At 43.8% G+C, this 21,359-nt stretch overlaps 1 protein-coding gene across 1 annotated transcript in view; it reads left to right on the top strand.

The window, feature by feature from the left end:
• Window positions 1–21,359, top strand: part of PAPPA (pappalysin 1) — a 175,918-nt gene that overhangs the window by 13,624 nt on the left and 140,935 nt on the right. Inside the window, exon 2 of the mRNA XM_056505346.1 lies at window positions 13,116–14,184. Within this exon, the coding sequence (XP_056361321.1) occupies window positions 13,116–14,184 (1,069 nt within the window). The remainder of the gene's footprint in view (window positions 1–13,115; window positions 14,185–21,359) is intronic.

Raw genomic sequence — 21,359 nt, 5'->3', positions numbered from 1 at the left:
ATATCTTCTGTCAAGTCTTATCTGTAAGGCTACTCCAGTGTGGTCTCTACACCTCCCATCCCAGTGGGGGGAAGGTAATCAGAAGTGAGCATTTTGCATTGCAGCATGGACAGAGTTTATCAGTTGTTGCACGGTCCCTTTGCCTGCAAGCAGATTAAATAAAGGAGCAGGGTGGAGGTGGTGGAAATGGACCTGGTTTATATTGGTGAGCTTCCTCCAAGAATTCCAGCATAACTATCAACAGCTTCTCCTTGCAGGGAAGTTGAGCTCATTCTTACCCTTTGAGGAGTTCTGAATTATTGAAGAGCAGAGGATCTTCTGCTGGGAAAGGCTGGAATTCCCCACAGTCCTCTTGCTAGGGATGGTTTAATCAAACAGCCTGTTTACATTCTGTGTCTCAGCAGAGGCAGTGCTCAAACAGCAGTGGTCTTCAACTGGACACTGTAGCACTGAGGGTTTATTTTATTTTGTTTTAAAGATCGGCATACCACCAGTTTTACTGGGAAATGGCCATCTGCAAACACCTGCAGGCTCCATGGAGCAGGCCAGAGAGGGAGGCAACAGCAGCTGTGTCTCACAGAGACAAAATGAGACAGCAAGGGGGCCGTGTTTCTTCTCCAGAGGTTTCTGCAGGGCTGGGATTTGGCAGCAAAGGTGGGCTGGGAGCCCTTGCACTCCTGGAGGAAGAGACCTTGCAGCAGGAGGAGGCCGAATGTTGGTCCAAACTCTTCTCTGAGCCTCAAACATTGATGGTAGAGACAGAGAAGCAAAAGTTTTTTTGCCAAAACCTTGTGTTTTGCCTCACACTGTGAAGGCCAAACTGTTCTGTGAACAGTTTCTAGGCTCTCAGACTTAAGAGGGCTCAGACTGAATGAAATGGGATTTATATATTCCATGAGAGAGAAGGAAGAAGGAAATGAGATTAGGACAGTTCTTCCCACCACCGCCCATCTCTCCACTCCCTCAGGAGGAACATCTTTTGCACCTACATCAACAAAACAATTTATTGCACTTCTTTATGTCCAAAGTTGGCCATAAAACTTGAGTCAAGATTTTAACTAGTGTTCAGATTCTTTCTTTTTAAAATTCCTCTTTGGTCTGTTCTGGAAGTGATGTATTTCCTCTCCCCATGCGCAGGATCGTCTGTGCCTCGCTGAGGAGGACGCACGCAAGTAGGCAATGTGGCCAACATTCTTCCAAACCCCAGCAACCCCACCAGCTGTTCAGCAGGGCTGTTATTTATTGAGAACTGTCAATGTGTTCAACACATGGTGTCCTTTGCCCTGTCGAGCCTGGCTTTTATGGGTTACTCTGACACTTGTCACACACTGGTGACAGCACAAGCTGGAGCAGGCACACGGGTTTATGTGAACATTATTCTAGAAGGGCATTGCAACAAGATGTTCTATGAGGAAAGGAGAGACAGAGACCAGTTGGCAGAGGAGAAAACAGAGGCTGTTGCAAAGGGTAGAGGTTTCTTTTTGGCTGGTGCTTTCGGAAAGAGAACAGAAATTTCCTTCAGCGATAAATTAGATGCTTGGGGAGAAAGAAAGGGTGTTTGTTTCATCAGTGATGCAACTCCTGTGTGAGAGAAGCAGACTCCCTCTCCTGCTAATTCCAGCTGCTGCTTCTGTGACAGAGTGGAAGTGCACAGGTTGCTTTGGGGTTTTAGTTGCTGCTCTGCAATTGCTGTAAGGTGCCTCCAGCTCTGTCCTTTCCATCTCCAAAGGTGGGATAATGACTCTCAGCAGCCTGCAGAGAGATGCTGTTTGTGAGGATGAGGAAATGTCATTAGTGCAGTGCTTCATGAGTGAATTTGTGAATGACAAATGCAACTCCTTTGCACCAAGAAGTTGGAATGCTCAGCCAAAAAGCCCTGTTGGCCGGGGTTGTGCTGGGTTCCTGTGCTGCTGTAAAGGGAAGACTGAGATTGTAGAATGCCAGAGACAGAAAGACAGGGGGCACATCTTGCCAATCTCCTACTTATCTATTTGTCCCATCTTTTTTCTCTTGACTTGTGTAAGCTCGTATTCATGAGTATCACAGGTATTTATTTTCCCCCACTGAAAAACAGAGCCATTGCCTAAACAGTGTGACTCTGGCCACATTCCCTCCTATTCAGCACAATGCAATCTTGGCTCTTTACTAGTTAATATTTTCTGTCAACAACCTGCAAGAAAACAAAATCAGTGCTGATAAAATTTGCAGATGTTGCAGAGTGCAGGGAGTGGTAAACAATGACCAAAACAGCACTCTCAGTTGGGTGTTTTCAAAAGCTGAGAACATGCAAACTATGCATTAGAGCAAAGCCAAACGTGAAGTCATTCATATAGAGAGAGGGGCGGCAGGTCACACACAAAGGATGGATGGGGGAAAGGATCTTTCACCTGGAAGCTGAATGTGGAGCAGTTATTGCCTGTTGGAATAGATAAAGCATGTAAATGTGAGCTGCCAATGCGAGGCTGTGGCCAAAGGTTTGGAGTCATCGTTGGCTGGGTAAACAAGGAGATATTGAGCAGGACTGGGGAGGTTGTGTTACCCCTGTAATGACACTGGAGTAGCTGCTGCCAAAGCACTTTGTCCCATTTTGGTGTCTTCAGTTTAAAAAGGATGTTGGAAGAGGATTTGGAGAGAAAACAATCAGAGGTGGCAATAATTATATGATTTGTGACAAATCTTGAAGTGTTGGACTCAAGAAGATTAGGAGGTGACTTGATTGCCATGATCAAAAATGAATGTTTTGGGAATATTAAATTGATAATTGTGGTTTGGAAATGAATGCTAGAGGATATGAGTAAATCCAATGGATCCAGTGGAGATTAAGCAACTTTAGAACAGAGTATTTTAGCAGCATTTTAGCCTTGACAGTAATCAGTAATTGAAAAACCTTTCTGAGTAGAGTGGTGGAATATCTGTCACCATAGCTTTCAATATAGAACTAATTGTTTTTCCAAACTGCAAGGTCATTAAAGAGGAATTAATTCAGTGGTCACCCATATTGTGTCTAAGAACTTCTAATGTCAGAGTATTCTGGGTTTTTTTGCTATTACTGGAAAAATAATTGAAGCCAGCAGTAAAGCACAAGCAGGACTAAGATGCTAATCTCAAATCTTTTAATTTCTCTCTTTTTAATTTCCACTGGCTTCTCTTGACATTGATTTCTGATCACCACAATATTTCCATCTTGTTGTAGGGTTTCCTCACTGTCACTGCAGTTGAATTGTAAGGCTCTGTCTCATATGATATTTTTAATCCTGTTTAGATATTGTCAACTTTTTCAGAAGGATGTGCTGAGCAGTGGCTTGACCTCTCCCCTTTGAAACAGTCCAGTGCACAGTCTGAAAACCACCTGAAAAACAAGACTGAAATATTTTCTCATTGAAGGTAGTAGGAGCTTTATAGTCGACCTCAATGATGCCGAGAGTTTATCTCCAGAACAGACTTGAGGGAGCAAAATTAAGGTTTCCCTGTGGAAGCAGGACCTTTGACAATGCCAGGAATGTGAAGCCAACACAGCAGACCCTTAAAAACAAAGTGGATGAGAAAGCAGAGGATAAACCAGGGGTGACTTCAGCTTGCCACCCCCTTGCTGGGTGGTCTGCCCCAGTCTCAGGGCAGAACACCAGTCCAGGGGATGCATGATACTGGAATGACCTATCCCTGTGACTTGAGCTGCAAACATTGACCAAAAACCCTGTTGAAGGCAATTAGTGTTCCGAGACAGGATTTCATTTCATTTGAGCCATCCCCAGCTGGAGACTGTTCCTCAAAACTCAAATTTAAGCCAAGTGCTCCAAATGCCCCAGTCTGCTCCCTCCAAGCCATGTGCATGTGTATATAGGCCCCTGCACAGAGAAAATCGTGCCTGTACATGGTATTTTGTTAGTCTTCATTGCTCTGCTTCCAAATTTAACCAGAAGTAGAAGGGCTGAAATAACATAAGAAAGGTTGGACATATGATATTTCCTGCTGCTCAGCTAAATACAAGAATTGCCAAAAATCTTCCAAGGTAGCTTGTTTCTTTTACATTTTTCTCCCAGTTCTGCAGACTTGAGAAGGTCAATTACTTTCGAGAAGGATTTGGCTTTGGCAACACTTATGGAAAGCGAAGCAGAATTATGACCTTTTGGAGGTTTGCCCATCACTGTCCCATCTTGTCCTTTAAGAGCTAAAGGCTGAATTTTCACAGCTACAGTCTTGGGTTTAATAGGTGTGAATTTGTTTCTGTGCACTTCTAAGGCATCGTGAGTATCTGTGTGAGAATTTGCTTTTAGATGTCTATTTATTTGTGCTCACAGATCAAGTGATCACTGGTATTTGTAGAGCAGAAATAGAGGCTCAGGTATTTCCAGGAGGAAAATCATACCAAAACGAATGAAATTGGATTCAAACCGAGCAGAATAATAAAGTTCTAAAATTATATACTTAGGTTAGTATGTGGTGACTCCAGCCTATCTGGAATGCATACTATAATAGTTATATCATGTTAGAGAGGCAGGTTTTTTTTCAGCAGGACGTTTCCTAGAAAGCAGAAATATCTCTGTGGTTTGTGTATGGGTTTGGAACTTGTGTGCAAGTATGGAGCAGGGAATTTGAGGCATGAAATAGTCAGGATTAGTGAAGGCCCAGATCCCTTTCATAATAACAGCAGAAAACAGGCACGATCAGCTCCCTTCTCCCCGCTGCTATTGCAGTCTCCTCCTCTGTGGATTGTTTTGGAGTCAGTTCTTTGAAGGCTGATAAATGCCTCAGTTGTTTCTATTAGTACAGGAAAGATGCAGTCATATGGGGAAGCCAGATGCTATAAGATATTTGAGTCTGGATAAGATCGAAGATATTTTTACAATAAGATATTTAATTTTCACAAGGCAAAGCCCTTGCAGGGTATAAATCAGCCTAAATGCACTGGAACTACTCAGTTTTGCACTCACAAAGTGTCTGCCCAAGAATGTTCTCAAAATCCAATTAAATAACTAGAACTGTTTCATGTGGAAATGCCCCTCAATTACAAAGACAAGTCTAAGCTATCATGATGTGATTTTTACAGTCTCCTCGCAGGGTGCCCTAGTTTGCATTCATGGAATTTTTTGTTTTTGTTTTGTTTCTGTAATAATGTGGATGTTGGCCATCTGTCTGATCCTGGAAAGGTTGTAAGGTTGTCCCTGCTCCCCAGGTTCTCTTCCCACTCCCTCATTGATCATAATGTTTGATTTAGGTGCCACTAGATTTCCTCCTTTGTTCTCCAGCCCTAACCTCCCCCCTGCAAACACACACGCATTGTGCACTGGTGTAAAAGCTCTCCTGGCTGCAGCTGGGAGTAGTAACTGCTCAGCTGGTTCCAGCGCTGCCCTAAAGCTTCTGTAAAGGTCAGAGACAAGGGAATTCTAAAAAGCAAAACAAGCTGTGTTGTTGTCCCCCCCTTTAATCCTGGCTGTGTGTTTTGATCAGCACCACAAGGCACCTCTGCCCTGGTCCCAGCCCTGTGCCTGTGGCCGTGCAGGGCAGCGTGCCGGGCGCTCGGGCGCTGCCGCAGCTGATGGACTTGCTCTGCCTGTCAGACACAAAGCACATTTTGAAAGGAAATGCCATATTGAACTCCCCGTGAGCTGATGGGTATTGTGCACGGTCATCTGATGGCACAGATGTGCCCCTAATAATCCTTCCAGGAGAATATTTCCTCCTGGGATGCTCTGGCCATCTGATCTGCTCCGAGGTATGCTGACCTATCTTGACCCAGTTTATGATCAATTCTCTCTGCTGTTATCTAAAAGGAGCCCAGAAATATCTCTTTATCATTTAGATTGCCTGGAAGTTATGGTATTACATGTCTGTTCTTTCCACAGAAGATACTCTGTGGTTTCTCTCAAGCATTAACTCTTACAAAGGGGAGGAAAGCCACTCTGTGTTAGTGTGGGCAAGAGTAAATTTCTCTGCAGAGCTTTGACAGCTAATCAGTGTTTGGCAAACAGCACAGGGAGGAAGAGGAGATGTGGAAGCAGAGGTGACTTGTGTTCCACCAAACTGGGTACCTTCATCTGGGTGTGAGCCCAGTGACCCTTGTGCTGCTGTGCCTTTATCTTAATGCCCTTTTTGTCAGGTTTGTGTGTGCTGTGCATGTGTCTGTGAAAGATGGATGGTTTCCATGCCTTCCTCCTGATATGTATCCGGGTGTTTTGCAACACCTGCTTTTCAAATGGGAATGGTGTTGATGCTGGATTTCTCTGGAGGTGAATCAGCTGCCTCAGGTACAATGGGAGGGTTAATTTGTAATCTGGTTCTGCTGGGCAGTGAGCAGAGATAAGCTTGGGAGTTCAGAGGTGTGTGATGATCCCTTTCAGCCAAACCAACAAACTTACTGAGTGCTATCCATTCCTGATATTTGAAGGTTATCTGGGTTTTCATAAATACCAAACTAAACTTTTTAATAAGGCTACACTAGAGTGTCTAAAATTGGCAACCAAAAACCTGAATTCTTGTTCTGAATCAAGCTGGATGCAAAGTCTTCCATATTTGTAACATACAGCAATGGTTCCCTGATGGAACATCAGAGTTTGACTTTAAGCAGGATGCAAGAGAAGCCTGTCTCTGCTATCTTCACTATTCCTATACCTATGTGTGTTAAAATAATCTCTAATAACATGGACGCATATTGGTTTTCCAAGCTTCATCCAAAAATATTCAGTTTTTTCCCAGAACAAGGCAGGAGAAATAAATGTTTTGCATGTATTACAATATCCTTATCCTTGTCTGGAATGTTCTTGTAGTCCCAGACTTCCTAGCAGGGACTGAAGTTTGACCCTTGTGAAGGATGTGCATTTTTCTGTCCATCCAAAAGGCTGCCTAAAGCTGGTTATTAGATCAGAAACAGTTTATTCACCAAGCACCAGCCTCCACTGTCCTGCAGCTTAATTGTGAAATGCTTGAGGAGATCTAGATAAGGACTAAACCTTCCCACTACCCTTTATTTACACTGAGGCTGTTGATGAAGGAACCCTTGGAAAAGCCATTACCAGCCCCGGGCTGGCCCTATTTTAACAATGTAAGGACTCAGCTCCTTCTCTCTGCCCTGTGGTTACAGTGCTGTGTGTTCACTTACACCTCAAAACCCTCACAATCTGTAATTTCTCACTAAGCCCAGCCTACCAGATGTATTTGCAGTAAGCTCTTCTATACTGTGAGCGGGTGTATTCCCACAATAGGCTCGCTGGAGTGTCACTAATATGATTGTCCATGCCAGTGGCTGCTCTCTTGCAGCCCACATGATTTTATCATCAACAGGGAAGGATTTATGTAATGTTCATAACTTACCAGCCACTATAAATTCATGTCTTGCTGTTGTTCAGACTTTAAGGTATCTCATTGAGCAAATGAGTGACTGGGAATTTGAGAAACAGTACACAATGTATGCTTAATTTGATGCTAAATTACACTGATATAAAGATTTTGATTTTAAAGAGCCTTGGGCTAAATTCTAAATGTTAATTAGGCATGGCTTTATTAGATTCTGTATTTCTACACGATGAAGTTCTTGTCTTTCACAGCAGAACAAAAAGAACTCTGCCCTTCTCTCTCAGGTCTGAATCCTCTGGCATAGCCTGTAAAGGATAAAATCTGGTGTGAATTCAGCTAGATTGATAGCAGCAGCAAACATCCCCTTTTTTGCTCTTTAAGTAGTACATTGCCACCTGAGCAAGCCTTAGGTGGTTTTCTTGAACCACTCCTTGTCTCAGGGGGTGACCTCAGGAGGCCTTTTAGCTATGTTGGAAATGGTATAGACAGAGATGTTGCCTTAAGTACTCTGGACTTTGAATTATTTAACTATTGTGGAAGGAAGTGGGGCTGGGGGAAGCACAGCAAAGGAAAGGAGAGATTATTTCTCCCCTTTGTACAACTATATTGGGTTCAACATCATACCATGAAATATCCAGTGCAGAACTCAAGAACTGCTCCAGTGGATCTTCACTGACTTATCCAATTGCGTGGAACATGGGGATACTTAACCCAAATCTGTCGGTTTTAATTATTTTCCTGTGGACAGATAAAAGCTTTCTATAGGTTCCTGTAGAATATTTGCTCTTTCAAGCGTTCTTCTGCGCTTTGATACTAAACGATTAAAGCATGCTAAAGGAAAAAACAGCCCCAACCTTTAGCTCCCTGTTCTTGGGCCCCCTGACTGCAGCTTTGATTGTTGACCTAAATTCCCCTTTCATAACTGAGTCCTGTCACCTCTGGTTGGAGTCTCCCAGCAAAACAGGCACAGCCAACTTTCAGAAGTGCAGGGCACTGTTTTCCATTCTGCCCTGCGTGGCTCTGACGGCTCCACAGCACCTGATGTGTTCAAAGCCAAACTTCCCTTTTCCCCTTCCCCCACCTCACCCTCCTGGAAATGAAACCATAACAAGGTTGTTTTTTTTTTTTGTTTTTTTTTTTTTTACTTTTACTTTTGCCTTCCCCTGTCTCCCTCTCCCCCCACTTCCCATTGCTCAGCAAAGTGAGGAAACTTTTCCTGCATGAAGAATGAAATTCTTAGTTCATTCTATGGCTGCGTTGGTTGCTGCAGAGATTGCTGGTATCCAGACATAAGAAATGGCACCAAAGTGAGGGAGGGAGACCCTGGAGGATGTTATTTATAACATTGCAGCAGCTTGTATGGGCTACTCCAGCCTCTGTTCTGTCAAACTCTGCCCACAGAGGGCTGCTTCTGGCTCCAGCAGCCTCCAGCTGTGAGTTGCTGTTCCTCTGCTCCCATCCCAGACACAGCAATGCATCCTGTCCTCACCCAGGGCTGTCTCCCCCAAGTTCAGCAGCTGATGTTCTGTGCTGTGCTCATGCTGCCAAACCCTGCCCAGTGCACAGAGCCCACGCAAGGATGTGCCTCTATTTAAGCACCCAGAAAAGTCCTGAAAACAAAGTGGCTCATAAATGCTGGCATTGGTTTGGGGGTCCAGGAGGAGGTCAGATGGACAGTGATGGTGGAACTGTTGTGGGTCAGTAGCCAAAGAACTGAGATTTTGCTTGTAAAAGAATAGAGGAGGACTGTCTTTCTCATTTTCCATGTTTGGCTTTTGGCTTTGAGCTGCTGGAATTGAATTATCCAGCTTTCACCACTCTTTTGATGCCTAGGAATTTACTTTTCCTATAAGGGACAAACCTCATAGGACTGGAAGAAGTTTTGGGGACCATTGAAGTCTGTCTCTGGCCAAGCATAAAGGAATGTGGCATCTTCCCCTGTTCATGCACTTCTCCAGAGTCCTCTGAGAAGTGACTCACTCCTTTGTGGGGAAGAGAGGCTTCCAGTGCCTCTTGCTGGAAAGCTGAACTAGCACCTCTTCTTTTTTTTCTTTTTTTTAATTAAATATAAAATTCCATTTCAATCCCTTGAGCATCAGGAACAAGAGCTTTAGAAGGAAAAAATCATTCAGACTAAAGGAACAAGAAGGGCTGTCAGTGTTCCCCTCAGCTGGAGCTCCATCCCTTTCTAGCAACTCAGGGCAAGCAGAAGTGAAGAAAACTGTTTCCTGCTGTATGAAACTTGTACATATTTTTTTAATCTAATTGGTGTGGGGAAAACAAACATCAGTTTTATTTCACACCATTTCTTGGCTCAGAAACTTCAGGCACATTCGCCGAATTGTGGTTTTTCAGTCATTGGCTGTGTCTCATTTACCATGAGGCCTCTTTGGTTGGTAAAGAGATATTAAGTAGCTAAAAATGTCCGTTGCCACATTATTGTAAAGAATTCTCAGTGTAAATGAGAATTTAAACTCTGTACATTTTTCATGTAAATGTTGGTTGTGGTCACAGCTGACTTGAAATTTGGAGTGTCAACCATTATGTGGGGTGATTTTGCTCAAAACCAGCCTTGCTGGGGTAAAAGAGGCCTCTTCTTGTTTAAAATGTTCTTAATTACGTCTGAGAAATAACTCACAGCTATGGAACCTTTTACTAAATTGAAATAAATTGTGAAAACATCAAATTATTCAGTTTTCAGAAGTTCTGGCAATTATTTCACATGTCCCTCTTCCAATGGCTTTGCCCTTATTAGTTGTCATAGAAGAAGTAATAAATTCTTTTATTATGACATCCAGTGTCCCAGCTGAAATTAGTTTCATTGTGCTGGGGACAAAATGGAAAAGTGACACTCCCTTAGCCTGGAGGATCCTCAGTCCAAAGCCAAAAGTAAAGTGAAGGAAAATAGGTGAAGCATTCAAGCAAAAGAGGGTCAGAAGGAACTGATACAACTTGCAAGGGAGTTGGGTTTCTTATCCCAGCACAAGAGAGTGTGGATTTCTTGTCCCTTTTTTTACATTTTTTCTCTTTCTCTTAAGAATAAAACAACTCTTGCTGCTGAAAGGCTTGTGCTCAATCCATCTTTTCATCAAGAGTTGGATGTCTGCAATAGTAAAAGTTTGAGAAAAGAATACTGTACGTGGCATAAGGATTCAATAATGACCTTTGCCCTAAACTAGAAAATGCAAGGAATTGGAATAGTAGAGTGTTTTAGTTCAGCAGCTTTCATACTGGTGTGTTCAGTGGTGTCCCTATTGTCACTGGATTTTTTCTTTTCCTGTCCTCCTTTGGCTCCCTGTAAATCTTGAATTGATGGCAGCTCTTTGAGCCCAACTCAAGACACATTGCATCACATCAGGGTTTAAAGGCTCAAAGGCAAAGGAGGATTGCTACTATTCTGTAGTATTCCTCCAGCAGCTCCTCGTGCTCAGCAGAGGTCAATCACCAGCATCATGCAGCACTTCAGAGAGAGGAATATGTTCTTTAAATACTGCCTGGGAAACTGGATTTCCATCCCACAATAATGCATCAGTTCTTTGGGGGAATATTTCTAGCCCTGGTCAGTGTAAAGAGCAAAAATTCTTGACCCTTAAAGAGTGTATAGTGGGCTTCCCTGGAACTGGAGACCTGTTAAAGGACTTCCAACTGTCCATCCAACCGTGGGGATCTTGAAGACACGGTGGAGGAGCTTATGTGTGTGCAGCTGCTTTGTGATCCACAGACCTGGAGGATTTGGTCACTGGATGGCAGAGGAGATGGTGGGGATTGTGCCAGGGGTGAGTTGTCCTTCTGTGCCTCAGTCAAAACAGTTCAGGGAGTCCCTGGGGTTCCCCTGGCTGTGTTGAAGACATGCAGAATCTCAGAGGGATTTGTTGGGACAAGCACATTTCTGCATCACTTTTTCTTCTCTCACCATGCTGGCGTTTCCTGGCAGGCAAAAACTCTCTTACAAAATGCCTGATCAGCTCTAATGGTCTTATTACAATAAGCTGAGATTTTTATGACTTATTTGGGAGAGGGACTTGTCTTGCCAGCTGTCTTCTTATTCATTGCAGTATTATCCACCCACTATCGTTGGACAATACCTTCATTTGAGATGCATAAAAATACAGACTTTTATGGGCTCTCTTCCATCTGAAAATGAATGCTTTGTAAAAGGATTTATTTCATAAAGAAAAACTTAAAAACGCTTCAGAAACAGACTCCAGAAGGTTATTGGTTGCTTTGGCTCTCGTATCACAAGTTCCTCGGGTAAATATCCATCCCAGCAAATGTCATTTTTTTTTTTTAACACATTTGTTTTTTCCTTGCCTGGTTCTGCTCCTCTCCTTTCTCGTGATCAGAAGTAGCAGTATAAACCAGAAGCTGGTCTTGAAAAGGTTTTGAACTGAGTGCACCCTACAGATGAATAAACACATTACCTTCCGAACCCTGGGATCTCTCTTCCAAAGGAAACAGGAAAAGGGGGAGCTCAGAATCCCTAGCAAAATACCAGCGTGCAGAAAAAAGGCCCGTTTAAATGTTTTTAACTTTCCCATCAGAAGAGTTTTTTTTACAGGGGGAGGAGGTGGAGAGGGGCAGGGTGTGAGGAGAAGGGGGGAAGGTGGGTGCTGGGAGAGGGGAGGAAAAATACAGTGAATGCTCCTGTAACCTTTGCTCTGTTGATACTAGACAAGACTGCACTGTTAATGAGTGATTGTTAACAGATGGCTCTTGAGCAACTTAGTCAGAAGCAGAAGATGTTATTTGGTTGTAGTGAGGGGAGGGTGAGGGTGCAGGGGTGAGGTAAGGGGATATTTAGTCTTTTCACGAGGACTGAAACTGTCAGAGATTTATGATTTTCCTTTAGGCTTTTGGAAGTGGAGGCTCTGGGGAAGGATTGTTTTCTATGTGCTGATAGTAGAAAGGCCATTTGGTGCTGAAAGCTCCAATGATTTTGTTTTTGGTGAGAGGTGTCCCTGCAGCCCTTGGCCTTTGAGAACTGAAGGATGGAAATGTCTGTCTTTAACTCGCCGAGCCTTGTGTCCCAAACTGGGGAGGAGTAGGCTCTGTCCACTGCTTGGATCTGTGTGAGGGCTGGGGGAGAGAGCTCTAAGAATGGAGCTACACTTTGGGAAATCTTTTCATGGTTGTTATGAAGTGTGCCAGTGAGGAGGCAGAAATCTGTCTGAATGTCCATTTTCCTGTGGATGTCCATCTGTGTGTATTTCTTGCCCTTTCCCAGTGTGGTGTTCCCAGTGAATGCCATGTGCTTACTGGCTTTTGTTGGGTATGACTTTGAAGGCAGCCTGAACACATCCCACTCACTCTCTGTAGGATTTGCATGCTTGAACTTATCAAGATGACTGCAGCTGCTCAGTGTTTCTCAAAGTGTGCAAAATTTAGATTTTGTATTTATTTCCCTTCTGGACCTTATTAGATACAGGGTTCAGGGATATGAGGGATGAGTGACATCAACAGGGATTGGTTCTCAAGGTTTTTGTTTTCAACCACTGATGAATGGCTTGAGGGAAGGGAAGAACCAAATGCATAGTCCAACGTTTTGCTGATAGGAATTTGCAGAAAAGTTTTGGGCTTTTGTCAGGAAAAGGGAATCCCATTTGTACACACCACTGGCAAATCTTTACCTTTAATAGGATGTCTTGACAAGACCTCCCACAATTGTGCACTAGATGATTTAAAGTCTTCCTTGTGCATTAACTATCTAACAGATGTAGGTGAGTGTGTGTATATACATTTAGAGAGATATATTTACACAATTTAAAGGCTGACGCCTTCATTCTGTCATCCTTATTTATTCGTATTTCTCTTTTGGGGGCACATAGGACTGTATGACAAATGTTCTTACACCTCCCGTGACCGAGGCTGGGTCCTGGGGATTAACACCGTCAGTGACCAGGGGAACAGAGACCCCCGCTATTTCTTCTCGCTGAAGACGGACCGTGCTCGCAAAGTCACCACCATTGCAGCACATCGCAGCTACCTCCCCAACCAGTGGGTGCACCTGGCTGCCACCTACGACGGGCGCCTGATGAGACTCTACGTGAACGGCGCCCAGGTGGCCACGAGTGGAGAGCAAGTGGGCAGCGTCTTCAGTCTGCTGACCTTGAAGTGCAAGGTGCTCATGCTGGGAGGAAATGCCCTGAACCAGAACTATCGGGGCTACGTGGAGCACTTCAGCCTCTGGAGGACAGCCCGGTCTCAAAAGGAGATCTTGTTGGACATGGAGCAGGCGATTCACAGGCACGACACGCCCCTACCTCAGCTCGTTCTTCAAGACAGTTTACTGAATGTGAAAAGCAGCTGGTCTCCCATGAAGGATGGCAGCAGCCCTCAGACCAAGTTCAGCTACCACCACGGCTATTTGCTGGACACCAGCCTGGACCCTCCTCTCTGCGGACAGACCGTGTGTGACAACACGGACGTCATCGCCAGCTACAACAAACTGCCCAGGTTCCGCCGCAACAAAACCGTGCGCTACCGAGTGGTGAACCTGTACGATGACAAACACCAGAACCCCACCGTCAGCCAGCAGCAGATCGAGTTCCAGCACCAGCACCTCAACGAGGCTTTCAGCCGCTACAACATCACCTGGGAGCTGGAGGTGCTGGAGGTGAAGAACTCTTCCCTTCGCCACCGGCTCATCCTGGCCAACTGCGACATCAGCAAGATTGGGGACGAGAACTGTGACCCCGAGTGCAACCACACCCTGACGGGGTACGACGGCGGGGACTGCCGGCACGTCCGCCACACCTTCTCCAACAAGAAGAAGCAGAACGGGGTGTGTGACATGGATTGTAATTACGAGAGGTACAACTTCGATGGGGGGGAGTGCTGCAACCCAGAGATAACAGAAGTCACCAAGACCTGCTTTGACCCATATTCTCCTTACAGGTAGGCAATTTCTTTTTATGATCATGTTGATGAATATCTGTCTGGGTATCGATCATCCTGCTGGCTGTTGAACCCTTTCATTGTTGCTATTATGGGCTTTGGCATTTAATGAATTTATTTTTTTCTCAGTATTTGGCTCACATTGCAGTTCTCCAAATGCAATCTCAGTAATGGTCTCAGCAGTGTCTTACTCTGTAGTTGGTATTCTCCAGCTCAGCTAAGGAAAATCTGTGCTAAAGACTGAAGCAGCCAATTTTGAGTTGTTGGCTATGAGCAGCATATTGTAGCAGTGCACAGTTTATTTTAACTCCAGACTCTGAGGAGAGGGGATTGGATGTCACAGAAAGCTCATGTGTATTTGGAGAAGGAAAAGGCCCTCAGGCATGAAACAGAACATGAATACTCTTAGGTAGACTTAATTCTGGGGCACTTCTTTGAAGGTAGGTAGGTAATTCTGTACTCTTACTGCTGCGGGCAGCTGAGCCCAGGGGTTGTGAGGAGGGAGGTGGGTACCAGGTTGCTGTTGCACACTCTGGGTGGGTGATGAAACTGTTCTGTGCCCCTTTCTGCATATAAATGAAAACAGGGGTAATGCCACTTCATTGCAGGGCAGCTTTCTGGGGGTGGAAGTGAGCTCATAAAATCCTCATCTCCTCAGCTAAGCCATCTTTAGGCTGCAGTTTGAGGAGTGGCATCATTGAACAACTTGCACCAGGTGGGTACCATGTACCCACAATTGCTCCAAATTCAGACAAGTTTGTGTGTTTAAGTAATAATGTGTTTCTTGTGAACGAGTTAGAAATACAAGCATAGAAAAGATGAAGATTGAAGCTGAAATTCTGTCATCAGCACTCCATGTTACAGCCTTTTTAGAGTAATTCTTGAAGCCATAGGGGGAAACTTTTAAATGGTCAGAACACCCAACATTAGAGTTCAGGTTAAGAAGGAAAGTATGAGTTCTTCAGGAGTCCCTTCCATTGCAGCAATTCAGGCTATATTTATAGCTTCCTTAAGAGAGAGAAGTTTTTAAACAACATTATCAGCTCTACTGGAGCTTTAAATACACATAATTAAGTTGGAAAGAAAAGCTTTTTTTGTACTCATGCAAGGCTGTTGTTTAAAAATCCTTCTAGCTCAGTTTGACTTCAGTCACTTACCAGTGAACAAAGCTCAAATGGGGAAATACTTTAAATATTTATGCTTGAAAACACTGAAAGGAAAAATACCAATTTTTAATACTGTTCAAATGGAGAGGAACTCAACTAAGCAAATATCATCAAAGGCATAATGCAAATTAGATTGCTTTAACACTGTAGTTCTGAGAACTTGAGGTGTTAGTTATAGCAACTTGTACAATTTTTAGGAAAAAATACATTATTTTTAGTCTGATAGTGCCCTTTTATCACTTGTTCTGTGACCAGCGTAATGCCCATATAAAATGAAACAAGAAAAAACATTGTAAATGATAGTTCACAGATTTAAGGCCATGTCATGAAGTTATTCTGAGGTACAGAAATGTTTCTATTTCAAATGAAGCCTTTTTGCTGCACAGAATGTGCTTGCAGGAGTCCAAGCAAGGCATTGAGTTGCAAAATTTTAAGTTACCTTAGCACCATGTAGTTGCTTTTCATGCACAATTTTGTGTTCATTTTGGAGACAACCACCTGGCTGAGCTAGTCTGGAATACTTAGATCTCACAGCCTTGAGCTCACAAATCTTCTTCAGGTTCATTTTGACTTGAGAAAAAAACCTCCTCTTGACCTGAAATAGTGAGGAAGGCCTGAAGATTCTTCCACAGCTAAGAGCCTCAGAACATCCAGAGATGCTCCAAAGACTTTTTTTATTATTATTTTTTTTAATTATTTTTTTTAGCAGAAAGATTTATTTAATTTATTTATCTTTGCACAGACGTAACGCAGCATTGATCATGGGCAATGATAGCACAGAGGGCAGTAGGAGAAATTCAATGTTTCTGGAATCTTTATTTGGTGGCTGATGTGCTTTGGCTGAGCTCAAACTCCCTGCTATGATGGGTGTTTGTACTCAGGAAGGCAAAATAGAGCAGTTAGGTCTGTGGACATATCACTGGAGTTTGTAAGCCTGACTTAGACTGCTTTGGGTATTTATTAACAAATACAGGTTTAAGGCAGTGATTTTGGCAGCAACTGACTACAGGGGTGAAGATTCAAACCCTGTGTTTGGCTTTGGTATTGCTGTCAGCATCATCCCTTGAGAGAGAGATTTCCATGTCAATTTTTGTCACTTAGTGGCAAAATCTGGTTGGCACCATCTGGGCCCATTTTGCATTCCCAGCCCCTCTTGTCATCACTTCCATTGGCCAAGAGTCCTCAGTCCCCTCTAGTGCAGACCTTGCACCACAGCAGTGAAGACATTGCAGCCATGGAGAGCTCACATCTCATTTCAGGTATTTCTTCTGCCAAAGTTCAGCCCAACAACAGCAGAAGAAAGGGGAAAGATCATTCAGTCTGGTGAGAAAAGGGAGGGAAGAAAGAAAGATGAAACGGTACCAATAAAATTTTCCTAAACTTTATTTATAAAGACTTTTCAGAGTCTTCCTTGGTACTGCTTTGCTCTTTCCACACCCTCAGTGTCAGCAGTTGCAGCCAGCTGTTCACCAAGCAGAGCTTATTCATGAAATACTCCTGTCCTCTGGAGCCAACCAAAAAGTGCTAATGCTTGATTAATGCTGTAATAAACAGGAACCCTCCTCAGTGCCTCTTTATCCCCAAAAGATGATGTATCTGTTCCCAGCCACTTTCCTTCTTCTGATTGTGAGTCCCAGTCTGTGAAGCTCCATCCTGGGACAGAGTTGCTCTGAGCCTTGGTACAAAAAACACTGTGGGTGCTTTGTGACTAAGTGATACCCCTGGAACAATTCCAAGACACCTCTGATCTGTGTTACAATTTTCTTGTGATCCTTTTGGGCACTTTGGACAAAGGGCTCAGGTACTTTGATGGTGTCATTCAGTCACTGTGGTGGTGCAACTGAGGTGACTTCAGAGTTGATCCCAGCAGCACAGCTGGTTGGTTTCTTTTCTGTTTCCTGCCTTTGTGGCACCTCTCCAGAAATATTTAATTGCAAAAAGCTGATGTTCCATGCCGTAGTGAGGTGGCAGAGATTTAAGGACATTTAAGTTTGTCAGAGGGACAACAGTAAGAGTGGGGACTCTGCTCTCAGAACTGCTCAGCAGAAAAGCTGTAAACATTGTGGTACCAACTAGATCATCTCTGCTCTTTTTTAATAGCCTGCAGGGAAAAAACAAAGGACTGGTTATCATTAGCCACACAGCAGGCTTTATCCAAGAATATCTGCCTCACTTCTTTTTATTAATTTCATGAGAGTGGGACAAAATGTATTTTGTCCCAGCAGAAGGTTTACAAATATTGTTCTGCTTTTCTGCAATTCCGGGAAATTAGAACATGCTAAGATCATACAGTCTGGCCCAATACAAAGAGAAGGAGAAAGAATAAACACTCTTGCCAAAAAGACTCATTCTTTGTGTTATTTGGTATATTGCTGGTTACAAAACAGGGAAGACTTTGAGCTCATGACACCTACCATGGCTGCTTTTCAAAGGACTTGAAAGAAGCAGCAAGGGATCATAGGAAACCATGCTTGGTAAATGCCATTTGATGTGGTGAGTTCTTGCACCATCCTATGGTTAACTGAGACGTTCCTTTTATGTAATATTGGGCTTGCACATCAGGCTTCACCACAGGATTTCATGGACAGATAAGGAAGCATTCCCCTTGGTGCCTTCTTAGGAAAACGCTGATGAAATTCCTGAAGCAGTAAAAGTACTGGAGTCTCTTCAAACTCCCTCAATCCATATGGCCTACCAAATACTTGCTGGAAATCCCCCCAGAATAACTGTCCTGGGGACAGACTTTGGCAACATCCAGATGTGGGCCCCAAAGGCTCACAGTCCTTCATTTCTGCCTAAACAAGGGGCAGGACGAACTGTACAAGCTCTGGTCCGTTTGCCGCAAACTCAGGTTGGCACCAAAACAAGGAATCATAGAATAAGAGAATGATTTGTGTTGGAAGGAACCTTAAAGATAATCTAGTTCCAACCCTCCCTGAGAGCTGGAGCCTAGTGTCCTGCTGATCCCACCCTCTTACATCCTTTTCTAGCAATTAAGAACAGCCATCTAAATTTTTTTTTACTTTTAACCCAAAAACTAATCACCCGTGGCTCACAATGCAGAATTTTCTATGCAATTACAGAAGTACAGCCTAGGGCCATGAAGAAGAAGGTGAAGAAGAAAGAAACCTCTGCCCTAAAACCTCCATCTTGCCTTATACCTATTACTATATTCTAAAACCTTACATTCTAAGTTTTCCATCATGTGGTATTACACTTCTGTTCAAGCTACACACCCATGATCTTAGTTCTATCATTCAATTGTGGAAGCATTTTCCATGGCCTCAAGTCAAAAGCAGTGTTTTCCTGGGGGTCAGTGCCTGACTGCACAGAAAGCCCAAAATTCCCAGTTTCCAGGGTTCCAGCAGTATGGGACAGCAGCTCTGTTCATATTGTGTCACACCAGCTCAGCCAGGGTTATGGGCACTGGCACATTCCAGGCATACATAAATTAGACTTAAAATACATGCCTGAACCATTTGTAGGAATTTCCTTAGTGGTTTTGAGCTGCAGTGGGTGTGACAGAGCTGTGTATGAGCACATGGGGTAGGGCATGTGGGCCAAAGCAGTAGCATCAGAAGGAGGAGGTGGTGCCTAATCCATAGCCCAGGTGACTGGGCTGCACTTCAGAGCTCTTCCATGGAGTATCAGATCAACCTCTTTTCCTCCTCTTCTGCTGGAAATCTCTTCATGAGAACGTACTTGAAAAATATGGTCAGCTTACTCTGGAGGAGGGAGGCACACTGAATGCCCTTTTCCAGGAGCTAGAGTTGTAAGAAACACTCCTTGATTCCCAATAAAGCACTAATTTCCACTTAATCCTAAACACTAAAAAGAACAGAAGAAATTCTTCAAAGCTCTTCAGTTCCGGGAGCTTGAGAACTTAATCCCCTGCCTCGAAGAGACCATTGTGCAGCTCTTGACATCAAGGATTCCTGCATTCACATAGGTATCAGACAGACATATAGCAAATACCTGAGTTTTTGTCTAGGGATTCAGTGTTAAATGTCCAGTTCTTTAATTAGCAGCTCCAGGACTGTTTAGAAGGCGAAGAGTAACGCTGTCAAGGACGGAGCTGCTGTATCTTGGTAGTTGTCACCCAAAAGCCAAGTCCCAACAGGAAATCCTCTGTTCTCTCTGTTTATTCTGTCCTCTGTTCCAGATGTCAGGGATGTTAATCAGCTGGGAGGAGTTGCATCTGTTCCCATGCTAGCAACTGACATTTATAAGTCTAGTATTGAATTCTGATACAGACAGGACTGCAGTGCTAAAGAAACTTTTTCTATACAATTGCACATCCTAGAAACAGTAGGAGTTTGCGGAATTTAGCTTGACCTACAGTCAACTTTTCCAACAGCTTTTTTCAAGGAACATTTTTTCCCCAAGACTCATAGAACTCATGGTTTCTTTCATGGATGTTATCCATTAAGGAAAAAGATCACTGTCTGGTCAAACTGCAGGATGCTTAGGATGAAGGGGGCCTATAAAATTTATGGAGTAAACTATCAGAGATCATTAAGAATCCTTGTGGGACACAACAGATTAAAGTATTATTATACCCCCAGTGCTGATGCAGACCCATTTGTCTCGAAACCTCACATGGAAGATTTGCAAATGCAGAGTCTGCAGGTCTGACAGGGATTGTATTTGCCCCTTGCTGCTGGGCAACACCACATCCTCTAGGATCAGCTGCCCCATGGATGCTTTCCAGCAACACCTGACCAGCCTCTGGTTGAGCAAATGAGGTGGAAGCTCATCCCTTTGCCCAGTCTGCAATGTGGCCATGTGTATGAGCTGGTTTATTCTCGTTGATCAATTCAATTGTACCATCTCTCACACAGACCCACAGTTTGATCATGTCCAACAAGGCTCTTTCAATGCTGTGGGGCCTTGCATTAATCACCCTAGTTTTCTCCCATGGGCATTTGTGTACAACCTCTCTTCAGCTCTGGCTGTGGGGTGGGTGACCTTTGTGTTTTTAATTAATGGCAGCTGAACCTCCTGTGTAAATTCAGGAGGATGCACCCTTCATACTGAAAAAGATGCATAGTATAGTTTTGTGGCAAACTCAACCAGGTGCAACACATTTGCAATTCCCATTCTATCCCTCAGGTTTCTTTACTGATAGGGATTTAAGCCCAATTCTCGCAAGCAATAGCTGCCCCTTGGGGAAATGCAGAGCAGCTACCTCCACTGTGTTCCATTTACAGCATCCACAAACAGGGCACATTTGACTTTGCCTCTCTCATGGATTGCTGGACTTGGGCAAACAGTGCTTCAGTTGGGCTTTTTGTTTTTTTTGCAGGAGGCTGGGGAAACTGAGTGGATGTCTTGGTTTATCTTCTCTTAACTGAAGTGAATTAATTGTCCCTCAAACACCCCAGGATCAGGACAGTGTGCAGTTGTCCCATCACTTTTGTACCTGTCCACTGTGAAGACACGCTTGTACACAGCCAGTGGTGAGGCAAATTTCACAAAATATGTGATGTCTTCTGCATTGGACACCCATTGGAATCATCATTTACTCCCAAAACTTTGTTTGTGGGTGATTTGAGAAGGATGGAGGAGCTTCAGAGAGATGCTGATGATAATTTCTGTAGAGCTCTGAGGAGATGCAGTGGTGCAGAACCTCAAACAGACCTGTCAGGACTACTGGGATATGCAGGAAGCACTTCAATATTTGATATTGAATGAGATATGCAGGAAGCACTTCAATATTTGCACCGTGCTCGTGAAAGCTGTGCTGTAAGAAAGTGTGATGCTGATAGCCACAGTGATGCTTCCTCCCTTTGAGCCAGATTCATTGAGAAGCAGGATGGATATATCCCCACTCCATAACAGGGCAGTGTTTAGACCAGGAATACAAACCACCTCTGTCAGAAGCAATTGTGAGCTCCAGGACCCACATACTGTGGAGGAAGATTAGGAGCATGTGCTCTGCTGGGGTCAATGAAATCCTGTCCTTCTGTTTGGTTCGGAGCAGATTTGCAATTTTGAAGTTTCTCAGGG

The sequence above is a fragment of the Oenanthe melanoleuca genome, chromosome 17, assembly GCF_029582105.1.
Source record: "Oenanthe melanoleuca isolate GR-GAL-2019-014 chromosome 17, OMel1.0, whole genome shotgun sequence".
NCBI lineage: Eukaryota > Metazoa > Chordata > Aves > Passeriformes > Muscicapidae > Oenanthe > Oenanthe melanoleuca.
Note: the sequence above shows the minus strand (reverse complement) of the source record. Positions and strands in the feature narration are given on the sequence as shown.